General features: G+C 36.8%; 1 protein-coding gene across 6 annotated transcripts; it reads right to left on the bottom strand.

Moving 5' to 3' along the window:
* Positions 1-24457, bottom strand: zfyve16 (zinc finger, FYVE domain containing 16). Of its 6 annotated transcripts, none has more exons than XR_013207178.1 (18): positions 24277-24427; positions 23292-23405; positions 20267-22281; positions 18809-18905; positions 14029-14196; positions 13185-13324; positions 12887-13100; positions 10286-10408; positions 10022-10177; positions 8950-9174; positions 8741-8823; positions 6906-7010; positions 6666-6816; positions 6283-6380; positions 6040-6202; positions 4337-4442; positions 4086-4262; positions 1-2924 (listed from the first exon to the last, which is right to left on the bottom strand). XR_013207178.1 is itself a non-coding variant. In XM_077243718.1 (18 exons), exons 2-18 carry the CDS (start codon positions 23359-23361, stop codon positions 2766-2768), a joined length of 4233 nt encoding a protein of 1410 aa, XP_077099833.1. In that variant the 5' UTR covers positions 23362-23405; positions 24277-24457; the 3' UTR covers positions 1-2765. The 6 variants fall into 6 exon arrangements, 3 of the variants coding, with proteins under 3 accessions (XP_077099833.1, XP_077099832.1, XP_077099834.1); XR_013207177.1 differs by having other exon boundaries at positions 14020-14196; positions 24277-24420; XM_077243718.1 differs by having other exon boundaries at positions 6300-6380; positions 24277-24457.
* Positions 24458-25750: the final 1293 nt, after the last annotated feature.

Below are 25750 nucleotides of genomic sequence, written 5' to 3'. Positions count from 1 at the left end.
TTTGCATATTTATCAAAATTTTATTCTACATGAGATACATATTAGAAATGAATGTTGTTTTGAAGAACATCCTTAGGTCCCATACCAGATAATTAATCAAATAAATCTGGTTTTCATGAATAAATAGATATACATTATGCAAACTGGTACATCTTAATAGCTTTTTGTAACGCATAAAAAATACTTTAATTGTGATGATTTAATTAATCAGTAACAGTGAGAAAATAATTTAACTCCCAAAGTATTCCACAAAACACGAATATAAGTGAGAAGATCTGAGATGTCTAAAATGCTTGACTCATTTCAGACATTTAATCTCATTCCTTCCGTAACAATCATATGTATTTTAAGAATATTTGTATTTGGTTTGTGACAGAATTATAGAAGCCTTCAGATTATTTAAATATACAAGTCAATATATCAAATAAACTGATTCATCACTGTTTAGGTTGTGTTTTGTCACTATTAATAAAATTGAAATAAAAAATAAGGAACAATCACTCGTCTTGTATTTCATTTCACCAATCACAATAAAAGTGCATTTTGCAAATTAATACATTTAGATTTTCGTTCAGATGCAGCTTTTAAAAAAAGATTGATTTCAGAAACTTGGCATGAACATAATCTTAATTCAGTGTGTGTGTGTGTGTGTGTGGGGGGGGGGGGGTTAAGGTTTAAGTGACATTTTAATCTGAATGTAAAACTGCAGGACCAAAGTCTAGTGAACAGAGGAATAAAGGTTATTGCATTTATAAGATGGCTGCTTAATTCAGAAACAACATCCAGCATAATTTATAAGGATAGAGTTTTCATGAGATTCTTCAATCTGTCAAACTCATTAAAAGTAACAGATACTTTATCGTCTGAAATATAGTGAGAACCAGTGCTTAATTTGTAAATCATAATGTTCCGGAATAATAAAAAATAACATGCAATGTACTCAAATCCCTATTTAGGCTAATTTTAGGCGACTCGCATTGATTTATTAGTGACACAAATCACATAAATTATATATTTTTCAATCAAAAAGGCAACATTTGACTAAAGAGGTCAAGTAGTTCAGTGCCAGTCTTTTAACATTTCTATCGTAATTTATGCCAGACATTAATTTAATAAACATTAAATGATTCAATGTTTAGCTGCTTGCATCTTACCTCGCGCTCTTTCTGCGTTAAAACTTAAGCATCATGCTAGATGTCATGCCCACAGTCTTTGATTTTATTGGCCGTTTTAATCATTTTGACATTGACATCCTAACAACATACAGAGTACAGCTCAATGGAGAGCAGCAGAGCAAAATAAAGAATATCAAATACTGGGGATGTTTCATTCACATTCTCAATTGATATTGTGTTAATGTAAATAGCATATTAATGCCCGGGAGGGATAAAAAGAACATGGTAGTTTCTTCACTGTTAGCATTTGTATTGCTAATCTTTCCCTTTCTGTCACTACGACTAATATTCTGTTTAACGGCGCATGTTTAACTCTCGTCAGGAGCGCCCATAAACGCCTCTTCCGACGAGAGATACTGGATCCGGACAATCAGATCACAAATTAAGCACTGGTGAGGAAATTTGGCATCTTCATTAACTGGCATAATGGTTTGCCGACCAAAGTTTAAATATCATGGAAAGTGTTCAGATGTGTTGAGATTTTTTACAGGCCAACTTTAAAAGCCCGATTTTTCATTTCCACATCTGTAGTGTTAATAAGCGGGGCTGTTATTTACAGCTTGTCCAGTAAAATGAATTAATAGTAATTTAAAGCCAATAAAGCCATTTAAAGGTTTCAATAAAAGACCTTTTCTTTAATCAATACAGTAGTGTGAAAATAATTATATAAATGTTAAAGCAAATTGTTTTATAGAGATGACTTTACAGTCTTTTTCGTTTACACTGAACTGTATTTTTGGTAAATATACGTGGTTTGAAACTAAACAACCAACCATTTTTTTTATAAGCATGACATCGAGTTATACACTCAACTGCGCTTTTTTTGGGTTATAATTGCAGAATGAGTTATGCTTTGTAATTTTAACGCCCTATCAAAAATATCACCTTTAATCAACACATGAACAGTTCCAAAAATAGTATTTGAGCTTAATAAAAGCTTAATTGAATTAGCAGATGATTTCATCTATACGTTTTAAATATTCAAACTGAGGAGTATTTTAACCTCTGTGTATTTTACAGATCGAGGAACATTGACTAATCATAAGAGGCAGTACTTAGAAAGTACAATGATCAGTACATAAAATCTTCATATGGATTTTTACGTCCCCACGGAGCTACTTCATGTGGTAACAGTAAATTATGACGGATGGAAAAAAACACAGCAGATTCCAGCTCAGAAAAACGGACGTAAGATTTGAGAAACGCAGGACTTCACATGCTCGGTCATGATGTGCACAATCAAGTAATGATTATAATTCTCTGTATATCTGACATCATAATCATACAAAAACAATTCAGTTTTGAGTTCAAACCAACATTCATCGACCAGCATCCACCGAACAGACCCCGGAAACACAACCGAAGAAGCACAGCACAGTTGTCACGTTTTTATTTTTGTTGCTGATCCAAGACCTCTGCTTTATTCTAAAGGACCGCTAATATAGTTCCACTTTAGTGAAGTGCTTTTTAATTTCCTTTAAAATGCATCAAGCTCTCCATACCTTTCTATGAGTTTCTATGCATCTGCAACTCATCTGTTATGAATGTGAAGGCTCCACTGGCTGCCTTTGATTGGAAAGTCAGCAGCGTTCAAATGCTCATCGAGATGTAGAAGAAAAACTCCATGTCCATGGTCTGATGGGGGACACAGGAGCTTCCTCCGTGGATGACTGGAATCAGAGCCCCGTCCAGATCGTTCATGTACTTCTGAGGCAGGAGGTGGCCACTAGAGCCAGCCTGGTACTCAACCTACAAAAACACAATCAGTGGATTACAAATGAAGGAAATTACTAATGAAGAAGTGATGCCAGTAACAAACAATTTTTTCCAAAAAGCAGTAGTGGAAAATATTAAATGTCACCTTATACTGGCCCGCTCAAGTCTCAAGATTCCTTACAGTGAACCGGTTCTTTCAGGCGGGTTCAATGAACTGGGTTAAATGTTGAGTCAAGCGGTTTAATCCAAGCATTGATCTGCCAGCAATGTTTACAGCATTCAAATTTGTTCACAGAAAATACAACATACTTGCTTGATGCGTGAGAACCAATGAGGTTCATTGGTTGACTTCCCCTAAAAATACTTGTCCCTGGTTAAATGAGGAGATTGCTTCCACCAGGAGAACTTGTCGCAAAGTAGAGCGCTTGTGGAAATCCACTAACATGGAAGTGCACAGACTGCATTTAAAGGAGCTGATTGCATCACTTAACGAAATGATAAAGCAGGCCAGATCTATGTATTTTTCTGATCTTGTAAATCAGAATAAGAGAAACCCCAAAGTTGTCTTTGATATTATTCAGAATATTGTTTCACCCTCAACTCCACTGGTGCCTGTTTTCACCACTGATGACTGCAACAAATTTTTAAAATACTTTGTATATAAGGTGAATGAGATTAGAGCAAGTATAAAACCATCTGATGAGAGCACCATTGTTGTAGCTACTCCAAATTGCTCCTGCGCTAGCTTTTCTGCTGTCTCATTAGATGATGTCATGGTCTTACTTAAAAAGATGACGCCATCCTCATGTCTATTGGATATATTACCAACTTCCTTGTTCATTAAAGTGATTGATCTAGTTGCTCCTATTGTCGTCAAAATTGTTAACACTTCACTTTTCACTGGGACCGTCCCAAACTTGTATAAACAGGCAGTGATAAGCCCCATTTTAAAAAAGCCCAATTTGGACCCAGCAGAGCCTTGTAACTATAGGCCAATATCAAAACTGCCTTTTCTCTCAAAATCATGGAGAAGGTAGTAGCTGAGCAGCTGACAACTTTTCTAAGTAACAATGAACTTTTGGATAAATATCAATCTGGTTTCAGAAAGATGCACTCCACTGAGACTGCTCTCCTCAAAGTGTCAAATGAAGTACACATGGCTACTGATTTAATTTAGTGCCGGAAATGATTTACCATGTCCGAGTCGGTGGAGACTCGGAGCGCGAGAGAGTTGAATCCATTGGCCATGAGCACAGAGAGGTGCGGGCAGAGGGCAGCACAGCTGGCGGTGGCAATCTCTCTCTGAAACTGAGCTGATGATGTGAGGATGGCAGATAGGGAAACGTCTGAAGACTTCAGCAGATAGAAAACCTGATGGGAGAGACGGGACATGAACCAGAGATGACAACGAGGAACTCATTGTGCGGGCATCATGCAGTACACACCTCAGTACACCTGATGGTTCGGCCATCCATCTCAAACTCAGAGTCCTGCTGGATCTTGACGCTGGACACTCCCTCCAGAGACTTGCCATCCACTGGACTGGAGACTCTGCAAACATGCAAACACACACATAACATGTTATACTTTCTTAGGGGAATTATTTTAGACCTGACACAGCATATTAACCGCTGAAGGAAGCTGAAAGAATGAATTTTAAATAGTGCCCAATTAATGCAGTGTACTTTCAAGGTTACTTGCAGCAGCAGCCAAACCGATCAATAGTGCTTTATCACTCAGTAAAGTGATTATTCAGTACAGTATTGGCATATTGCACATCCATAAGAAAGCATCTGATTAGAACATACAATACTGGTCAAAAGACATTTCTGATTGTTATCGATGTTGAAAAACATTTTTTTTTGTTGCTTAATATTTTTGTGGAAACTGTCATTTACTAATATACTTTTATTTTTAAATTGTTTAAAAATAACAGTCAACAGTCAAAGGCATATAAGCCTGGTTCCACAGACACTGCTTAGATTAGGCCAGGATTCGTCCTCAGATCAATTAGGGCATATAAGTTGCTTTAATAAATGTGCCTAGAAAAAAAACTGCCCACAGTGCCACGATTTGGTTTTCGCAAACGACAAGTGTAACCAGTTCTAACACAATGCCTAACGTTCGAGCAAAGCATGTACACTGTTCTGTCGTTGCTGCACAGATGAGCACAGAACACTATTTGACCAAAAAATGTCACAGCTGTCTTATAAAGACTTCAGGGAATTGTCAACTTGCGTAAAAGTTAAACATGACGGTACATGCAAGTCGATGAGATGAATCGATGTAACTCCACAACAACTACATCCATGTATCCACTAACCATTCAGAAACGTCCAGGTGCAGTCTAAAATTACAATCTTTTCCTGAGTCTCTCTGTAAGGTTGCACTCCGCTACGGGTTATTTCTGAGATTTGACTGAAATTCATGTTTGTAATTGCTGGAGTATCTGAAGCTCGTGTAAAGGATCAGCCGAACGGGGGCGGAGCAGCAGCTCATTTGCATTTAAAGGGACAAACAAAAACGATGCGATTTTGGTCACACCCAAAAAGGGGCAACTTTGATAAGCTATAATAAATGATCTGGGGGGTATTTTGAGCTGAAATTTCACAGACACATTCTGGGGACACCATAGATTTAAAATACATCTTGTGAAAAGGGGCATAATATGTCACCTTTAAGATATGCCATCGCAAGTGGCTTTCAGTTAAAATAGTTCAAACTTGCATTTTAGTCTGGGACTAGACTTAAGCCTTGTCTGAGAAACAGGGTTAAAATGTTACAAAAGATTTCTATTTCATATAAATGCTATATATTCTATTCATCAGGAAAAAAAAAGGAAAAGGAAAAAAAGTATGACTCTTTCCACAAAAATGTTTTCAACATTGATGATGATAATAATAATAATAATAATTAAACAACGTAGAAGAACCATTGTTCTTCAATAATAATAATAATAATAATAATAATAATAATAATAATAATAATAATTAAGCAGCAAATCAGCATATAAGAATGAATAGAATACTGAAATAAATTAAGCCTTGGTGAGAGCAGAAGAGACTTCTTTTTTTGTTCTAAAACATTATCAAAAGTTTAGAAAAATTTAGATTTTTAAGAGTAAAAATGTATGATAAATCGTTGGTACCCAGTGTTGACAGGTGCGATCCAGTCGACCCAGCGTACATTCACATTTTCTCGTGTCTCTTCTGAATCTGCCTTTCCACAGGGTATCTGGAAGTCGCCCTGGTCCCTGAGGGCCTGTCGCAAACCCTCCATTGTCTCCGGAGGGATTTGCACCATTAACCCATCTAAAGATGAAAAGGGACAGCGTGATGATACAGCTCTTCTTTTTGATAGTAATAATCTGATGTAGTGTTAAAAAACTGACTTGTATAAAAGCATTACCCTCCACAATGCTAGATTTGGCAATAAATCCTGATGAAGCTTTCAGAGCACCATTAAACACCACAAAACTAGCTCCAGTCACTGCAAAAGAAAGACTTGTCATCTGCTGACACCATCTGATTACAAATCCCACAAGAACTTTTAGAATACATATTAATTATTTTAACTATGGTCATTCATAAGTCCACACAATGCATTATAATGTCTATTACAAGACATAATTGACGCATTAAAAATACTTTACTTAAAGCCTTTATATATAATGCACTATACAAGTTCTACCAAACATTTTAGCCCATTTAAGAGAAAACAAAGTTAATAAGTATTTTTAACAATATCGCCCATCATTAGCAGCGCTTGACAAACCTCTCCTGGTTTTTCCTGGTATGCTATTGGCTTGAGTCCGGTAGCTTCCGTCTTCGTTCTGCATGCAAACCAAGTGGGAATCGGCCTCTGTGCTGAAACACGCACCGAAACTGATCACATGTTCATTGGAGGAGTTCACCACCTTCAGCATCTGCAACAGCCAGAACAAAAAAACACAATCAATGCCAACAACACAATAACAACAGCCTGACTGCTGCCCAACTCAAATATCACTCTGACCTCATTAAACCTGGACTTGGGAATCTCGATGTAGCTGTTTCCCAGCTCCATGTGTACTCGCAGACTTTCCACCACAGGTAAACTGTATTGGTAGTTCCTCAGATCCTGTGGTAAAATCAGCAAAACACAAGAATGAAGGAGGATACAAAGTGTTTGGGGATACAAGGCCTATAGTTAACCTTTGACCACACGTTTAAGGGTGTGTTCACTTTTAGTTCTGTTCTTTTGGTCCATACCACAAAAGAAAATGATACATTCAGTCCTGGTTAGAATTCACACTGTCATTTTAAAAACAGAGCCTAAAGATACAAAACAAAAAACAGATTTCATGACGTATTTTTTGTAACAGAACTTACCTAACATCCAAAACAATGCTGTGTGTGGGCTAAATGTGCTTGCTGTATGTGCGCACATATAATGGTATTTTTACCAGGTGAGAACTTATGAAGAGCATATAAAATGAATAAAGGAATAAAAACAGCAGCATGAATTCCACTGTTGCACAAAAACAAAGATCTGCTCAAAGGAAAAGTGGTTCTGACGCCTGTACTGAACTGTAACGGGCAACGGAGCTCCTGAGATGAGAGGAACCAGGTATGCTTGAGCATTCTGTCCTATCTAGGGTCGTATGTTGTGACATCACGTCCTGCTTTTGGTTCATTTAAATGTCTTTGGTCCACGTTGTGTTCCATGTTCGTACAGTTTGACAAGCATCAATCGTAAAGGACTATTATAAATCATACAGTGTGCACTCGGCTTACATTTACCTTCAGACTCAAATGGATGCAAAGAAGAATCACCAGAAATAAACCAATTTTGATCAACATATTTTTCCATGCCTGTGTCCAGGAAAGTGTCCGAAAGCGTACTTGAAAGCACTATAGTTAGAATGGAGACCAAAGAAGCTAATATATTCTCAGAAATCAAGAGTGGCTCAGAGCTGAAGTACACTGTGAGAGGCCTCAGTCTTGAGCGCTCTCTAATCTCCTTCATTAACTGTCCTGAGCTGAACCCTCGACTCGGGTTTTACTTGGGTGGAAAAATAGCTTCAAACTACCATCTTTGATTCCTGCCCTTTGAAATCCTTTAAAATCAAAAATTTTAATTAAAACCTCAATAAACCTAAAATTTAGATATTGAGTATAGGGCTAAAACCAAATAATCTGGAATCAAATAACTTTGATGTTTACCTCAGCTGCACACCATTAAGCCATATAAACATAAAAATACATTATTTTCAAAGACATACACAACAGTTTATACAGGGTCAGTTTAAAAAAAAAAGAAGTAACACTTTTATTCAGCAAGGAAACATTAAATTGATTAAAAGTGACAGTAAAGACATTTATATGTTACATATATTTCAAATAAAAGCTGTTCTGTTTATCATATTTCTGACTTTATATCAGAGAATCTAGAAGAAAAAGTATCACGGTTTCCTAAAAAATATGAAGAAGCGCAACTGTTGATAATAATAAGAAATCTTTCTTTAACAGCAAATCAGATTAGAATATTAGAAAAAATTTCTAAGGATCATGTGACACTGAAAACTAATGTGATGATGCTGAAAATTCAGCTTTCCATAACAGGAATAAATTACATTTAAAAAAATTTAAATAGAAAATTTATACTTTGAAATTGTAATAATATTTCACAACATTACTGTTTTTACTGTATTTTTGATCAGCCTTTGTGACTAGAAACTTCTTTTCTAAAACATTAAACAAAACAAGACTTCAAAACAGCAGTGCATGACTGAACTATTCATTCAAGTTTATATGAATGAGTTAAATCCTGCCATGACAGACAAGTGAAGGTTTAATGTGAACACGTACTGTGAGCAGATTCATGATGGTGTGTCCTGTCTCTTTAAAAACTGAGTCACGGAAACGCACGCTCACCAATGGGCAGGGATACACTGTAAAAATATGCAACAGATCACATGACTGGAGGGGTGGAACTATGAGCTAATATCATATATTCTGATAACAATAATACTTTAATAACAACATTTTCTTCTCTGGATGCTCTAATGAGGGCTCACCGTTGTATTGTGCCCCTAGAGCGAGCAGCAGTCGGAGGGGAAACACTTTAGCCCACGGCACCTCCAGCTTCTGAATCAAAAGACCACAGAGGAACGAGACCTGCGGCAAAGCAAGACCATCCAGAGGCTGAAAGGTTGGAGTGAAGAACAGGACGCCGCCGTGGTCTTTACTGCCCAGGAAACTATCAGTGAATGTCAGATTGCCAAGGTGCTCAACGAACTTCCCTGTCATGGGAAAAATAAAAAAACGACATATAAGCCACCGTATGACACTCATTTAGTTTTGGTTAAACAGATAAAATATCATGCACCAAAAAGAACAAAAAAAAAATCCTGTATAATCTATTTTGCTATCAGTATAGTAGTGCAAAAATCTCTAAAAGGCCAGAAAGAGGGTGGAATATTGGTTTTGGTGCAAAAAATAAAATTAAAATGCTATAAAGGGTTTTAATCCTACCTTAAAGCCCTTTAAGGTAGGACACCAAAGGTGAAAAGGGTAAAAAAAGTAACTAATAGATAATCACCATACTTACCCAATTGACTGACTACATAAAGAATTGCAAACATCTTTTGTATTTCTGATATGGTATGCTTAAATATTCAAATCAGGCATTATCCAATTAAATATGCACTAATAATATGCATACATTATCCAATATTCAGATTTCTGTTTTGGTAAAGTCAGGTATTGTTTCATAGTGTTGATATATTACAGTTAAAAAGAGATATCTCTGTTTATCACTCCAGAAATCAGTAAATACTGTCAACAGCCAGATAAAAATGTATTTACACCACGCTTTAGGATGCATGAACAAACCCCTCAGTAAAAACCTTCAGAATATAGATAAAACTGAAAAGTTTGGTGTAGGTAAGCACTGATTTATGACTCCGGAGGGAAAAAAAAACCTTTAAAGATTTGTATTGTATTTGAAATATACATTTAAAAAATCCACTAGTCTGAAACAACACCTTATGAAAAGCCAAATAGTCCAAAATATTAAAACTGCCAAGTGCATGAAAAACCACTGTTTTTGCCAGTAGTGTCATGCCTTAAGAGTTCTGGGTGACGTACCTTTCTGTGCATCCTGGTATATACTAACATACAGGTTGAATACGTCTCTAGGCAGGCTGTTTTCCTCTGGGAGACACTCGATTATAAACACCAGCTCTTTCTGGCCAACTCCCTGAAGACCATTAGAGCTCAGACACCAGCACTTCTTCTCACAATCTACAACACAAACAGAGAGACAGAGAGCAAACTTGAGAGCAATTTTATCAAATGAACAAGTGGAACATGATCACATATTTCAAATCAAGTTCAGACATCATAACATACATGTGACGATCTTGACGTTCACCAGTAAATTGGCGTTGAGCACGAAGATCAGAGGTTGTGGGCCTCCCTCCTCCAACAGCAGCAAAATTTGGCAAGCAGCAGGACGTTCCTCAACTAATAAATCTAATGAAATGAAAAGAAAATTACATAAAGAAAAACAGCACCACATCATAAAGAGTTCGCTCTGAATTCTCACATTTGACTATTGTGACAAAATAATAACCTGAACAGCAGTAGCTTCAGTTAAAGCTACACATTTTACACATGTATATGCCAGTTTATCTTCAATTAGGATACTAATTAACCTCTATACGTAAATGTCATTAACAAAGACATACATAAACTCATTTTGCCATAAGCATTGCAGCATGCATAGGGCCTAATGAAATAGTTATATTTTCCCCTAAATTCTGTTTTATGATTTAATTCAAAAATATAAAAGCTATTAAAAAATGTTGTCTAATGAAGTAAATTCATAAAACTTTCATATTTTAGTCAATCTAAAATGGAATCAAAAGAAAATATAAAATAAAAATGTATTTTATTTTTGTCTATAAAGTGCTGCACAACAGAACTTGTATACTGTATAAATTAAAACATGGGTTAAAAAACATATTGGTTGTATGATGAAGGATCAAAGGTAGTGATCGACCGATGAATCGGTTTACCGATATTTTTCCCGATATTTAAGCATTTTCCCATAATCGGGAATCGGTTTTGTAATATCGGATTTTCCGATAAACGGCGCCATCTTGTGGCCGTTTTGAGAATTCCGCCATTGCAGCCCGCGTCTGAGGAGATCAATCAATAACAACTCTGTGCACAGGTAAAGTATATGTTCTACTTGCTTTGCTTTAATTATTCAACTTTATTTAACATAACAGACATGCAGAAATGAGATTTGAGACATAAATTCCTGATATAGTTTATTTATGCAGCTTGGTTCTAAAAAATTGAGACGAACTCATTGAGCCACGTAGCGTAATCCGTCACGTCCTTCCCCAATAAAGACGTAACTTTACACTAATTAAATAAAACAGACATGAATGAGTGCATGTTGAAAATAAAAGAGCTGAATTTAATTCTCTATCTGTTGTATTTGCTCACCATTAGTCTCGAAAAAAAAGTTTGTTCATATTGCTGAGCATTCACTGGGTTGATGATCAGGAATGCTCTAGCACGGCCACTGAATGAAACTTTTGACAAGATTATCTTGTTTAAACACCCTAGATTATATTATCATTTACAGCAATTATTTCGCTAATAGACATCTAAATATACCGCTTTGTGGAAATTAATTATTTATTATCTGCACGCGCGATCGCGGTTGAGTAACGTATAGCCTAATGTTATAGTTATGTGTAAATGCATAGATAAACAGCACTTTGTCATAAAGCATTTCATGATCTAGACCGACAAAAATATTAATAATAATTAATAACATACTAGTTGGAAAATGCAATGATGTATATGCTGTTTTGTTTGTTACTTTCCTGATGTTATAGGCTATTCCAGCTAATATTATGCAGTGAATTAATATTACCCAGTGAATTATTCCTCACTCTTAGTTTAAACCTATTAAACGGCACATAAACCTTCTAAAACTGTTTAAAATGAATTACATTTCTGCAAAGGTGATATGACTCCCCTGTCAATTATTTTTTCCATATGAAAACATTAGACTTTTAACATTTATTTTGCCTATTGTTAACATTGTTGCTGCTGATGCTTATAAATGATATGTATAATTTAGATATAAATTATATAATGTAATTATATAAATGTTTTTATTGTAATTTGATTAGTTTACCATTTATGAAAACAAATAAACATATCCAAATATGTTAGAATAGTTTTTGTGCTTTATTTTTTACCTCATCAAAGCTTTTATTTTTAAACAAAGTGCACTTTATTTTTTGGACTCAGACCCCTCTATTTATTTGTGTATAAATATCAAGGGTTTTTTTTGTATGCAAGGAGGGAGTGATTGTTATAAATAAAATGGTTTGTTCAGTTCAGTTCATTTGTGTTGTAATAATTGTGCCAAAAACAGAAGTATAACAGTAAATAAATATCGGTTCTGCATATCGGTTATCGGGCACATACACATGCAAATAATCTGTATCGGTTATAAAAAATCAATATCGGTCGATCACTAATCAAAGGATTCTTAATAGCAACCTGAGTGTGTGTTACTTTAAAAGAGCAAACATGTACATCTGTATTGTTTTATTTTCTTAGTTTTTTTTATTTCTATATGTGATATGTGTCCGTTTTCACAGGCGAGGCTTAAGTCTAATCCCAGACTAAAATGCATGTTTGAGCATATCTTAAAATATGTCAGTGTCATTGTTTTGTCTCAAGGCACGTTTATAAAAGCTATTTAAATGTAGTTTAAGTAAGACCTAATCCTGGCTTAATCTAAGCCCTTTCTGTTAAACCAGGCCTTAACTTTATAATCATTAGGCATTAATGTAGTTGTCATTTTACACAATTTACCATTTCATCATTTTTTTGATTTCCCCCAGCCCTACCATTTAGACATGAATGACCTCCAAAATGATGTCTACCATCTGGTAGAAGCTTTTAAAAAGTCCTTACCCCCAACTTCCTCCTCTCCTGTAGTAATGAGAAGTGGAGGCAGACCTTCGTCATCCTCCGGCACCAGACTGACCGCTCTCTGTACGCAGTTGCCAACCCCACAAAGCAAGCCGTAGTCCCACGGGCCTCTGATGGGTGGGCGGCACACCTCAGTAGCGATGTCAGAACTGACTCCGGCACTCTCATCAGACTCGCCAGGAATTTTACCGTCAGGCTGAAAGGCAACAAATCAATTAATGACTTCAATTGTCACTATCAGTTATCTCCAGCATCAGTTTAGAGGATTTCGGCGTCTCACCCCCGGTGGGTCTGGCGTTACTGGGCTCGACTCCTGAGAGGATCTTCGGGTTTGTACGGAGAGTTTGGTGGTGTCGGCTACCTCACCGTTTGGCAGGATGCCATCAGCAAACCACACATGCTTCTGCTCACGTGGAAAACCTACAGGAACAAATACAGAAACACAAGCGACAGTGTCATTAGGATCAGGCTTGAAACAGGGTATCAAATAAAGTAAGCTTGAACTCAGATGTGATGAAGAGGAAATTTGTGTACTATTACACCAAAATTTTGGGGGGGGTTTTGACAGAAGTCTCTTCTGTTCACCAAGGCTGAATTTATTTGATCAAAAATACAGTAAAAACAGTAATATTGTTGAATATTATTACAATTTCAAAAAACTGTTTTCTATTTAAATAGATTGTAAAATGTAATTTATTCCTGTAAGTAAGTAATTTAGTAAGTAAGTAAGTAATTTATTCCTGTGATGGAAAGCTGAATCTTCAGTGTCACATGATCCTTCAGAAATCATTCTAATATGCTGCTCAGGAAATGAAATGAAAGCTGATTTGTGCCGTATGTGCAATATGTTTGTGGAAACCATGATACAAATATTTTGTAATATTTAAATGTCTTTAATGTCACTTTTAGTCAATTTGATGCATCCTTGCTGATTAAAAGTATCAATTTAGCTAGTGAAGCTAGCCTAGTCTTCCACTCTATATGATATGGAGTGCATGCAATTTGGGACGCAGCCACTCTTTCATTCATGATCTAATTACAGTAAGTGGAAGTCACTGTGTTTTATAGCCATAAGAGCTATAAATCAGCCTTCTGGCTCAGAGTGCAGTGCGTACCATCATTACCGGGGTGTTTGAGGACAGACACGGGGACCATGACGGTGGGTGGGGGAGAGTTGAGGGTGCCGGCAGCACGGGCCTGCTGCATGGGTGGTATGGTGGAGCAGTACTCTGATGGGATGTTGGGATTGGGACTGGGCCCAGTGGGGCTCATCATTCTCTCATGGGCTTGAGCTGCACACAGACAAACAAAACCAGACGTTCCTAAATTAGGCGTCTTTTCAGTGTAGTGAATGGAAGGTCATGCTGGGACAATGATTGAGAGAAAGGAACAGTGGGGTAACACAGCATTTTACAGTCCTGTTCCCCATGTATATATTACGTTCTTATTATAGTAATTCAAAAAAGAAAAAATTGTGCCCACATCAAAAAAACTTTTGGCAGGTGCTCGATCAAATGAAGCATTAAATTCAAAATAAACAAGAATCGGCACACTGCCACTTCTGCTCCCAAGGATTTATTAAAATTAACAACGTTTCGCCCCAAAGGGTCTTCGTCAGGCACCCTTCGTCAGAAACGTTGTCTGGAAGGGAGTTTTGTTTTTAAAGACCCTGAACATATTTATATCTGGAAAGAGGGCAAACTACAGCTATGGATTTTTATCTTATTATGCAAAAACAAAAAAAGCATAGAGAAACAAAAAGCTCACTGGTAAAAGCATACTTTGACTACAACATAATCAGTTATTAAAATTTCGTTGGTTCCCTCTTGTTTTTGCATGTGTTCATTATTACTCTGTATGACAGCCTGACCAAAAATGATCTGCACAATTTGTCATGTTTCATTGCGTTACCACAAATAAAACAATTGACTACAAGCACAACTACGCAATATGCTTACCAAATCTTTAAGATTTTTTTGTAATATTTGAATAAAGGGTGGACTAGTGTGCTGTCATCGATAGACTTGGTTCTAAGGAACGGTTCCAAGGAACGCTTCTACTTATATTTCCACTTGAGCTTGGTTCGGCACGGCATGATCACCGACTGCTTTCGGCCTGAATTGAACCGCGCAGGTAGAATGTGTGTAGTTACGTCGCCCTTCAGGACTGGTCACTTGTCTGTTGCCAGGCTTCAAGTTTCTCTGTAGCTGGCCAAGCTTGCTATTTGAGCCAAGTAAACACTAATAATAAAAATAAAAGAAATATCTGATTATCCTCCATAATGCGATCAGTATTTACATCTCATACCATCTGTAAACTCTTGCAGAGAGAGAACTCTTGCAGGGCAACGAGTGGACTGAAGCTTTTGTATTACATTTAAAAGAGCTCTGATATCAGCCGTGCATTGGAAAATGAAACCAAATCCATACCGGCTGGGCCGGATCGGCAGTGAATGTAATGGGAATGGTTTGGCCCAATGGTGGAAAAAATGGTGGTCATGTCTTTGTGTGAGGAACAGTCAATATTTACCGAAAATCTTACCCGCCTCCACTGCAGTCGAGTGAATGTGTTTCAGTCAGTTCGTCACACATAGAACTTCCATATGACTTTAAATATAAGCACACTGTCAAGTATTAACTATTTTTATGGAGCTTGACATCCCTGGGTTTATATGCTTTCATTTAATTTAAAAAAGAGCAGAATCAACATACTAGCGTTTGCAATCCACAAAAGAAAGTCATGTGGAATGAGTGATGACAGAATTAACATTTTGGGGAGAACTGCCCCTTTAAATGCACTGTGAATGCAGTGAAAGATGAGTTCATAGATCAAATATATTTATATACTGTACCTATATAATAACGTTCAAAAGTTTGGGGTCAGGAGGTTTATTTTAAAGAGATTAACTTATTTCAAATAAATGCTGTTCTTTTGAACTTTCTATTCATCAGAGAATCCTGAAAAAAATGTATTATGGTTTCCACAAAAATATGAAATAGCATAAGTTTTCTCAATATTGATAATAAGAAATGTTTCAAATCAACAAATTAGAATGATTTCTGAAGGATCATGTGACACCGAAGACTGGAGTAATGATGCTAAAAATTCAGCTTTGATCACAGGAATAAATGTTTTACTGTATTACTTAAGAGACATACATAACATAAGAGACTTCTTTTAAAAACATTATAACAGATTCCAAACTTTTGAACGGTAATATATTTGCTGTACACTTAATTTAAAATGTAATTTTACACTAGCTAAAAAGTGTTGACCTGTGGTAAACCAAGTTATAATCAAAGTCCAAAGTACAGACCTCATTCAAGCTGAGTCACATTCTAATAAATCAAAACCATCAAATGTTCACAACACCACAGGCTTGGTGTCTTTAACCGAGAGCATTGAGGGGCAATCACAGCAAGTTGTTATTAAAGTGATGGGCAATGAGCCACCAAACTGAACTCAAGAAACAGGACGTCCAGTGCAAACCACAGCCCAGTGTGCTGACACCCTGTCCAGCCATGAGTCAGTGCATTATGTTGATTAAGGCTCATAGAGGCTCATCGACCTGATTACACTGGCACTGCCTGTGATACCCGCAAAACATGTCAGCTAGAGGCACAAGCGCCAAAATGTGCTGGCTCACGGCGAAAACGACTATCACAACAAGACGGATGGAAACTGTGAAGCCAAGAAACAGCAGGACAAAACGTCCTTGAGTATTTGGAAATTCACACTGGAACAACTAAAGTTAAAGTTAAAAACTTAAAAGAGTTAACAAAATAAAGCCACTGAGCGATTAATCGCAGATTGTGATTCAGTTCTTTGATATCCTAATCTTACCTCATTCCCAATTTAACTCCAACCCAAACTGTCTTCCAGGTTAATCACAGGTTGCATGTTAGTCTCCCAGGACGCCGTTAGTGTGCAACGAGCGGAGGAGGAAGTGTCCATCTTGCCGATAAGCGAGAGAGAGTCCGTGAGTGACTGAGATAGAGGGCACATCCTTGAGCCTCTCTCATCCCGGATGGGGCGCAGCTCACTTCCGCAACCTCACACTGAGTTCTGGTCTGTCCTGGACCAGGTTCCAGCCCTGCGAATATCACTGGCTCCGAGTGCACGCTCAGTCCGTCACACACACGCACGAGGTCGTATTAAATGGCTGCCCTGGGCTGAGAGTGGTGACAAACCCTCCTTTCCTGAAATGTGTACTGTGCTGACGACAAGATGTGTGTGTGTATGTATGTGTGTGTCTAACTCGATTCCTCAACCCGGAGAGTGAATGAGAGAGAGAGTGTCACGTATACTGCACCAGGTGGGTCCTGTACACACACACACACACACACACACACACACACACACACACACACACACACACACACACACACACACACACACACACACACACACACACACACACACACACACACACACACACACACATTCAAGGACATGCACCAGTGCCCTGGCTCCACCCAGCCCTGCACCAAACCCTGCGAGAGCTGGCTGGCGACTGACGCTCTGTGATGAATGTCCTTTTTAATGTGCAAATGGACCGCACGCTCAGCCACACACCGTGTGCCAACCTCTTTTTATAGACCATCCAGGACGAGAAAAAACAAAAACAAAGCCTTGATCTTCTCCATTACATCAGTCCTTGAAAAATAAAAGAGCTTCAGATGTTTTGTCCAAGAAAAAGTTTGCCACAAATTAAAAGGGACGCAAGTGCTCCATGAGCCAGTGTTGTTATTGTCACATAAAACTAATAAGCTGAAATAAATAAAATTAAAATATGAGATGAAAAACTTCTAAAAATAAGAAAGGTTGCATTGGCAACTAACTGAAATAAAGTTGAAGTGGAAATATTAAAATGACTTCAACTCAAATATAAATTGAAGCTAAATAAGAATTAAAAAAGCACATAACAAAATTACTAAAACAAACTGAAAGGAACAGAAAAAGATATTCTATATAACATTTATTGATTGCATGAAAACTGCCTGTTTTCTGCCCTTTGACCATCAGCCAAATTTTACACCTTCCACAACATCTAACCAACATGTAAAGCGACCAACTGCAGTTGTTTTGCCTCATGTGCAAAACAAATTAAACGTGTGTAGAATAAAAAAACACAAACTATAATGATACCTATATAAGTGCCCACACTAATAGAGCATGCTTCATTTATGTATTGTGAACAATCACAGAGTGCACATTAAAGCAGAAAGAATATTGATTAGCCGTCAATGTTTTTCTCATTTATCAGCTGGGAAAAAACACTACGAAAGTGCTTTCAAAGAAATTATTTCTCTGTTACCATACAGTTGTGGTATAGACTCCACTATTCTCTTAAACCCTGGTTTCACAGGCGGGGCATAAGCCTAGTCCCAGACTAAAATGCATGTTTGAGCTGTTTTAAATAAAAGCAACTTGCCCTGATATATCTTAAAATATGTCAGAGCCATTGTATTTGTTTCAAGACGCACACCAGAATTGCATGTTTATAAAAGCTACTTAAATGTCCTAATTGAACTAAGGCCTGATCTAAGCCCTCTATGTGAAACCAGTCCTTGGAGTTTGAACATTAACTTTATGGATACAGTTTTCATTATTGATGTGAAAGGGCATTTAGAGTCTGTCCAGAACAACTATTTCACAGTAGTTTTTCTACAGAAGCACTCATTTTATCAACCTAATTTGTGTCCAGCTAGAACTAAACAATGCTTCATGTGCCCCATTTCTACACTGACATGAACTACTGCCACAGATTGTCTAACCTTTTAATGTATGGGTGTTATTATGATGGATATTTTAAAGGTAGAGTGCAGTGCATCCACTTAAATGTTGCAGTAGATTTCATTAAGACAGATTGGCAGCATATTAAAGTGGTTAAGCAGCACTCACCTCTCTGTATGGTAACATGGCAGATGACACAAACCCTGGCCTCTTTGTCCAGATATTTCAGTCTGCATTTACGGTTGCAGCAGCCAGCACAGTACACCTGCAAAGCAGACAACATTATTCACTCAAAACACTGGGTAAACGCAGTACTTCATCAAGCATAAACCTGGAGAAAACTCCTTAGTGTCCTTTAGCCCATTTTATTTATTGCCCCAATACGTCATGAAAATGGCAACTCGGTGCAGCAATTCAAGCTGGAAACTATATCATCGCTAAAAATACATCCTGCTGACCCAACAAATCTGCCTCTATATTTAGCACCTCCAGGGGAGAATAAACCCCACACTGACGTAATGAAAACAAAAGAGACCTCACACCAATAAATAAAATGAATACTTTTGCTGTCTAAGGCAGAGGACTACAGGTTTAAGGCTTTCCTGCGGTTATAAATAGACAATAACTAACACAACGGCAGGGTTGTGTCACAGATCTTTGCTCAAAATCAAGGCAGCTGACTGCATGTAAATTCATTGATTCACACTGCGGTTATTTGCCTTTCACCTCTGAAAGTCAGAACACATTCAACAACTACAAAAGTTACAAAGTCACTTTCAGAGCTGAAGCAAACACATTACTAAGCCTCTAAGTTAATTTATGCCAAATAAACCGGGTGAAAGGGGACTCGTTTGTAATAATGGCCGTCTGACTGTACGTATCTTGCTTATTATGTGGATACTCACACCACAAATAATAAATGAACATGAAATATTAATTTGACTTTAAACTATTTTGTTCTTTGAGAAGAAAGAGCGCAGAGTAATATTGTAGACAAGGAATTTGCTTCTCTGGGGCAATTGCCAATTATACAGTTAAAATAATAAAATATATATATATATAATTTTTTTATTAATAATAAAATAAATAAACAACTATTCAATTGTTTTTAATATTTTTGAAAGAAGTCTCTTATGCTCACCAAGGCTGAATTCATTTGATCAAAAACAAATGAAATACTATAATAATTTAAAATAACTTTTCTATGTGAATATATTTTAAAATGTAATTTATGATGATGCAAAGCTGAATTTTTAGGACCATTACTCCAGTCTTCAGTGTCACATGATCTTTCAGAAATCATTCTAATATGTTGATTTGCTCCTCAAGTAACATTTCTTATTATTATCAATTTTGAAAACAGTTGTGCTGCTCCATATTTTTGCAGAAACCATGATACAATTTTTTTCAGGATTATTTGATTAACAAAAAGTACAAAAGAGCAGCACTTATTTGAAACAGAAATCTTTTTTAACATTATGACTGTCTTTACTGTCCCTTTGGTCAATATAATGTATCCTCGCTGAATAAAAGTATTAATTTCTAAAAATCTTATGGACCTCTAACTTTTGAACGGCATAGCATACATATATTTTGCTTTGACATACTGAGAGATAACAAACTCACCTTTCCACATGCTCTGCAATGGTGTCTCCTCTTAGTAAAGGTAAATTTTTGTTCACAATTCATGCAGTTAGGCGCCTCAGAGTCAGGGACCCACGGTGGCTGCTTGGATCCCAGACCCTCGGCCTCGAGACCTGCAGGATCGACAGATGATTCCCTGTCCTCCAGAGTCTCTCCTGGGTACGGTGGAGGCTCTGAGAGCTCATCGTGCCCGTAACTGGCATCATATTGCTGATAAGAGGGAGGTTCACAGTCATTTTCATCTCGGTTGGTCGAAAATTGCGAGTCGTTCTCCGCAGCAGGACCTGCCAAATCGGCTTCAGCACGACTGCTTCGGTGTCTTTCCGATGGAGGCCGTACGGTTTGGTTGGACAACTGCTTTGGTCTCGCCCCGCCGTAATTTAACTCTTGGTTGGGGGAGCAAACTGACTGAATCTCAACAGGGCTGGTTATGTTTTCATGGCTAATTGTTTGCGTGGAGTCTGTTCTCAGCGGGCTGCTTTCCTGAGACGAAGAAGAAACGTTTGAACCCTCGCTCTCCTCCAGATATTGAAGTGAGCCATCGCTCTCAGGAGAGGCGAATGTGTCTACTTTACAGCTCTGCAATTCCTCATCTAAATAGCCATCGGCATTTCCGTTAAATTCTGAAAAACCATCATCTGCGAATTTTTCTGCATCAGCGTCAGAGTTGATTTTCACACCCTGACCCATTAGAAAGGCATCTAGCTCCTCATCCGTGACCATCATCACGGTCTGGTCACTTTCAGGAAGGTAATCGTTAGTGATACCGAACTCATAGGAATAATTTGGGCTCTCTGAATAGGGTGGTGACGGGTTGCTTTCACACACATCTCTACAGGTTAGTTTATCTGTAGGCGAAAAGGTGCGCTTAAAGTTTCTTTCAGGGTAATGGCCTGAGACAGCAGACGCCCTTTCGGGGTTCGACATGATCTGGACTAGCTCAGGTTCATCTTCAGGTGAGGAATCAGGCCTACTGGATGAGAATGGATTTACAGGCTCTTCTAAAGGAAGAATTAACTCTTCAGCCTCTCGGATTGCTGAATTTATTTCCAGTTCAGCCTCATCTTTGGTTTCTATCACGGCTGCCTTTTGAGGGTCTAAAGACGCCACGAGCGATCCACACATAGAAACTGCCATCGGCAAACAAGACAGAGAAGATTCCTTCTCCGAGGAGGGACTTCCAGCTAAATCTTCTGGATTCTTGACACCAGTATCTTCAGACAGTTGTGCATCTTTTGAATCCGGCTGGAGCAAAACAGCATGCTCATCATTCGTTACTGAAATATCTTCATCTGTAGCAAGAGGAATTGAATTAGTAACATCTTCCTCATTCATTGGATTGCATTGAGAAGTGTTCTGATCACTGAGGCTTGATTCTTCAGGACAAGAACTTTCGGTGTGTTTGCACTCCAAAGTTGTGATGCTAGATGATCCATGAGGGTCACTAAAGGCAGGTAATATGACATCCAGCAGACTGAAGGAGTTAGAGTTAATCTCAGAGTCATGTTTTGGTAATTCACCATGGTTGGATTTAGAAAAATCTTCTGGACAAGATACTACAGGACTCTCAAAGTCCACTAGAAGCTCCTCATTAGTTTGCTTCTCAGGAACGTCCAGCTCTTTGAAGTCTTCCTGACTACTGGCTTTCTGGAGGTTTGCAGAACCCGTATCATTCACCAGGTCACACACAGGTTTCAGTGACCGGTCCGGACAAGGAGGAGCCGAACTTTTGATACCTCTGCTATCGACGGAGGACAGGAGGTCCACACCTGTGAGTGGCCGTTCATTTGAATAAGAATCTTTTTGGTTTAGGGTAATACTTTGTGATGTAAGTCCATAGTGCAGAGCGTTGACATCTGGGAGTGTTTGTGAGACCTCTGGGAGTGTTTGTGAGACCTCTGGTATGAAGCTCTGAATATCCAAATGGTGACCTGAGTCGAGCGTGGAGTCGGGACAAGGAGCGCTTGCATATGTGGTGGGCTTGTTCTCAAGCTCCTCTGAAAACAAAGTGAAACATTAAATTAATTTATAATATAGTTTACATCAAAACATCAACAGTAATATAAAACCAAACGATATGTAATTATATCATAAAACTGACAACCTTTTAACTGCTAGCAGTTGCCTTTTTCCCCCCATCACATATTTTAGTAATCATCACTAATTAGGGTATCAAGCGAATGCTTAAAAACTCAAAATTCATCCTGTTAAAACCATTTTAAAATTAGACATCACCTTAACCATGCAAATGGTACTTTACTTTCTTTATTATTCGCTTTGGTACTATTTTACTACCTATTGGGCGGTAATATCAAATTCAAATTTGGAACACAACTTTGTTAAACATATAGCTTTGATTTTCTAGCAATTTTAGGGTCCAAATTATTTATTAATTATAAGATTAGACAGCATATTATGTATGATATAGTTTTTTATTTGCTTTATGATATTATACAACTTTAGAAACTAGCTATAAGATACATGTTTTATATATATATATATGTAAGTTTTTCAATGTTTTTGAAAGAATTCTCTTATGTTCATCAAGGCTGCATTTATTTGATCAAAAATAAATAAGTGAAATATAATTTAATATCACTGTGATTTCTATTTAAATATATAGTAAACTGTAATTTATTCCTGTGACCAAAGCTGAATTTTCAGCATCATTACTCCAGTCTTCAGTGTCACATAATAATAATAATTAATTATTTATTATCAATGTTGAAAACATAGTTGTGCTGCGTCATATTTTTGTTGAAACTTTTATAAAAATTTTCAGGATTCTTTGATGAATAAAAAGAGCAAAACAATAGCATTTATTTTAAACAGAATTTCATAAATGTAGTGTGTGTGTATATATAGAATTTGAATTCAGGAAAAATGAGACACTGGTCATTCAAATTAAAATGAATAAACCCCAAATGTATTGTTGTGCCCTCACCAATTGAGAAGTGCAAAATTAATATTTGTAACACTACAATAAGGGTAAAGCAAAAATTCAAACCTGCATTGAGTTCAAAGTCATCCAAAAGCTTGTCCAGGTCGCACACAGCAGCCTTAAAATAACTGTCCATCCTAGGATGGGATACGATACACCTCACTTACCCCTGCAGAGAAACTGGGGCAGATGGGACAGAACCAAAAGTTAAAAATCATATATTTTTCTCCAAATTCTGACTAGGTAGTTACAGACACTGGATAGTCAAAATAAGAAACAAATAGACAAGCTTTCCTCAATGCTTCAATACAAATGAGTAACAAATAAATAGGGAGAAATATCTAAGATGTGTCAAGCAATGAATTATGCAGAATGAGCTAAACCAAATGTTACTGAATATTTTCAAAATTAGCATTGGCAATAACTCTTTCAGATGTTCAGCTTGTGACACCCGATTTACCGTGAAGTGAAAAGGGGAAATGTGATTTCACCAAGTCTGCAGTTCAAATCAGACTTGAAAAACACATTGTACACAAAAACACATTATAAACAAGAAAATATACATACAAAAACAATTTATTTAATTAATAGACACAGAATATGGTAACTGTCCGGGATTCATCAACGATATCAACGTTTCCAAAGGGCTGTTAATTATTCATCTAAACAAATAGGATGACGTTCACTTTGTGCTTTTTAGACTTATTATTTGCTTTAATAATAGTAATACCATTATTTAGCTAAGATAAATGGTCAATAATTACCATATGAATGTCATTCTCCTGCCTAGAGCACTTTGCTCTCAAAAACTAAGAAAGCACAGCATTAAAACCGTTTTTAACACACAACGATAAGACTTTCTTAAAATCAACCCTAAAACAGCAAAAATAAGCAGTAATTTATTATTTTCATAAAGTTATATTAGCTGTTAATTTATCATTAGCAATCTGCTAACTAGCTTTTAGCGGTTAGCGTCAGATCAAACACAAACAAAAATACACATGAAACCGGAATATTATTTTTTATGATATCATTCCGCTTCATTAGCTACCTTGATGTGTGTCATTTTTTTCAGTCGTCTTCGTTTCTGCTGTATTCATATGAAATGTTAGTGTATTTCAGCATTAGCAGCTCGCTAATATTTTCTGGTTCCTCACAGTCAGTGAATTCACAGTCGCCTGCGCGAGCGACCATTTCCACCCGGCGCAAGAATCACTGTTTAAAGGGGACGCGCACTATTTTTGATTGTGAAGTATTGTATTTTATTACAGTATGTTAATGTAGGTCTATAATATTTCAGTAACGGTATACTATATAATACTATGGAAGTTCCCTTCACAGGATAAAAAAAGGTAATTGTGACTTTTTATCTTACAGTTCTGAGGGGGGGAAATCAGAATTGCAAGAAATAAACTCAGACTATTCTAATATAATATAATATAATATAATATAATATAATATAATATAATATAATATAATATAATATAATATAATATAATATAATATAATATAATATAATATAATATAAGGGATGCTCTGATCAGGATTTTTGCAGCCGATACTATTACCCTTTCTTTCTTTTTTTGTCATCATGATTGGCCAAAACCGATCCCGATCAGTCAAGCTTTATATAGCCCAAGTAATAATTAAGGTCTTTGTTTAATTTTTTTTTCAGATAAGTACAAAACCACAGACGTTTTTTACAGTAATGCTATAGATTGTGGTTTTAACTGAGAATCAAATAAATAAGCACAACAAATATAACTTTACAATGAACATTTTAATAAGCCTTTAAAAACAGGGCTTTTGCAAAACGCCATACATTTATCTTCTTAGCAAAGAGCCTACAAGCCTTAATGTCAAATTGAGCATAAATACAACCCATAAGGTGCCTGTAATTAAACATTGTCCAAAATGTGACTGAGGACAAAAACAAATTGAAACACTATAACTCATAAATGAACAAAATTAGTATGATACAAAAATTAACAGGAATTTTATTCAGCAACTGTCAAGTATTTGTGTCCTTCCTTCCTACATCCTACTTATAAGGCAGAATTCTTCAAACTTTTTTGTATTTTGGGAATAGTCACTCACCATCAACACCCAAATAATATGATATAAACCAAATGTATTTTTTTTTTGTTTTTCTTGTTTCCAACAGCAACACAAATAAGCAGAACAAAAATAAAAGTTGTTCCTTAAAGGGATAGTTCACCCAAAAATAAAAATGTTGTCATCATTTACTCACCCTGAAGTTGTTCCAAATCTGTATGAATTTCTTTCTTCTACTGAAAACAAAAGAAGATATTTTGATGAATGTCAAATAGTTGATGGGTCCCATTAACCATAGTATTTTTATTTTTCATACTGAGAGTCTGGGGCCCATCAACTGTTTGGTTAACCATATTCTACTAAATATCCTCTTTTGTTCAGCAGAAGAAAGAAATTCATACAGGATTGTGACAACTTGAGGGGCAGAAACAATGACAGGATTTTCATTTTTGGGTGAACTTTCCCTTTAA

Source organism: Siphateles boraxobius, unplaced genomic scaffold (assembly GCF_051911475.1).
Source record: "Siphateles boraxobius isolate OS27281-9 unplaced genomic scaffold, OSU_SipBor_1 25, whole genome shotgun sequence".
In the NCBI taxonomy this organism is placed as follows: Eukaryota; Metazoa; Chordata; class Actinopteri; order Cypriniformes; family Leuciscidae; genus Siphateles; species Siphateles boraxobius.
This window is presented reverse-complemented; position numbering and strand designations above follow the sequence as displayed.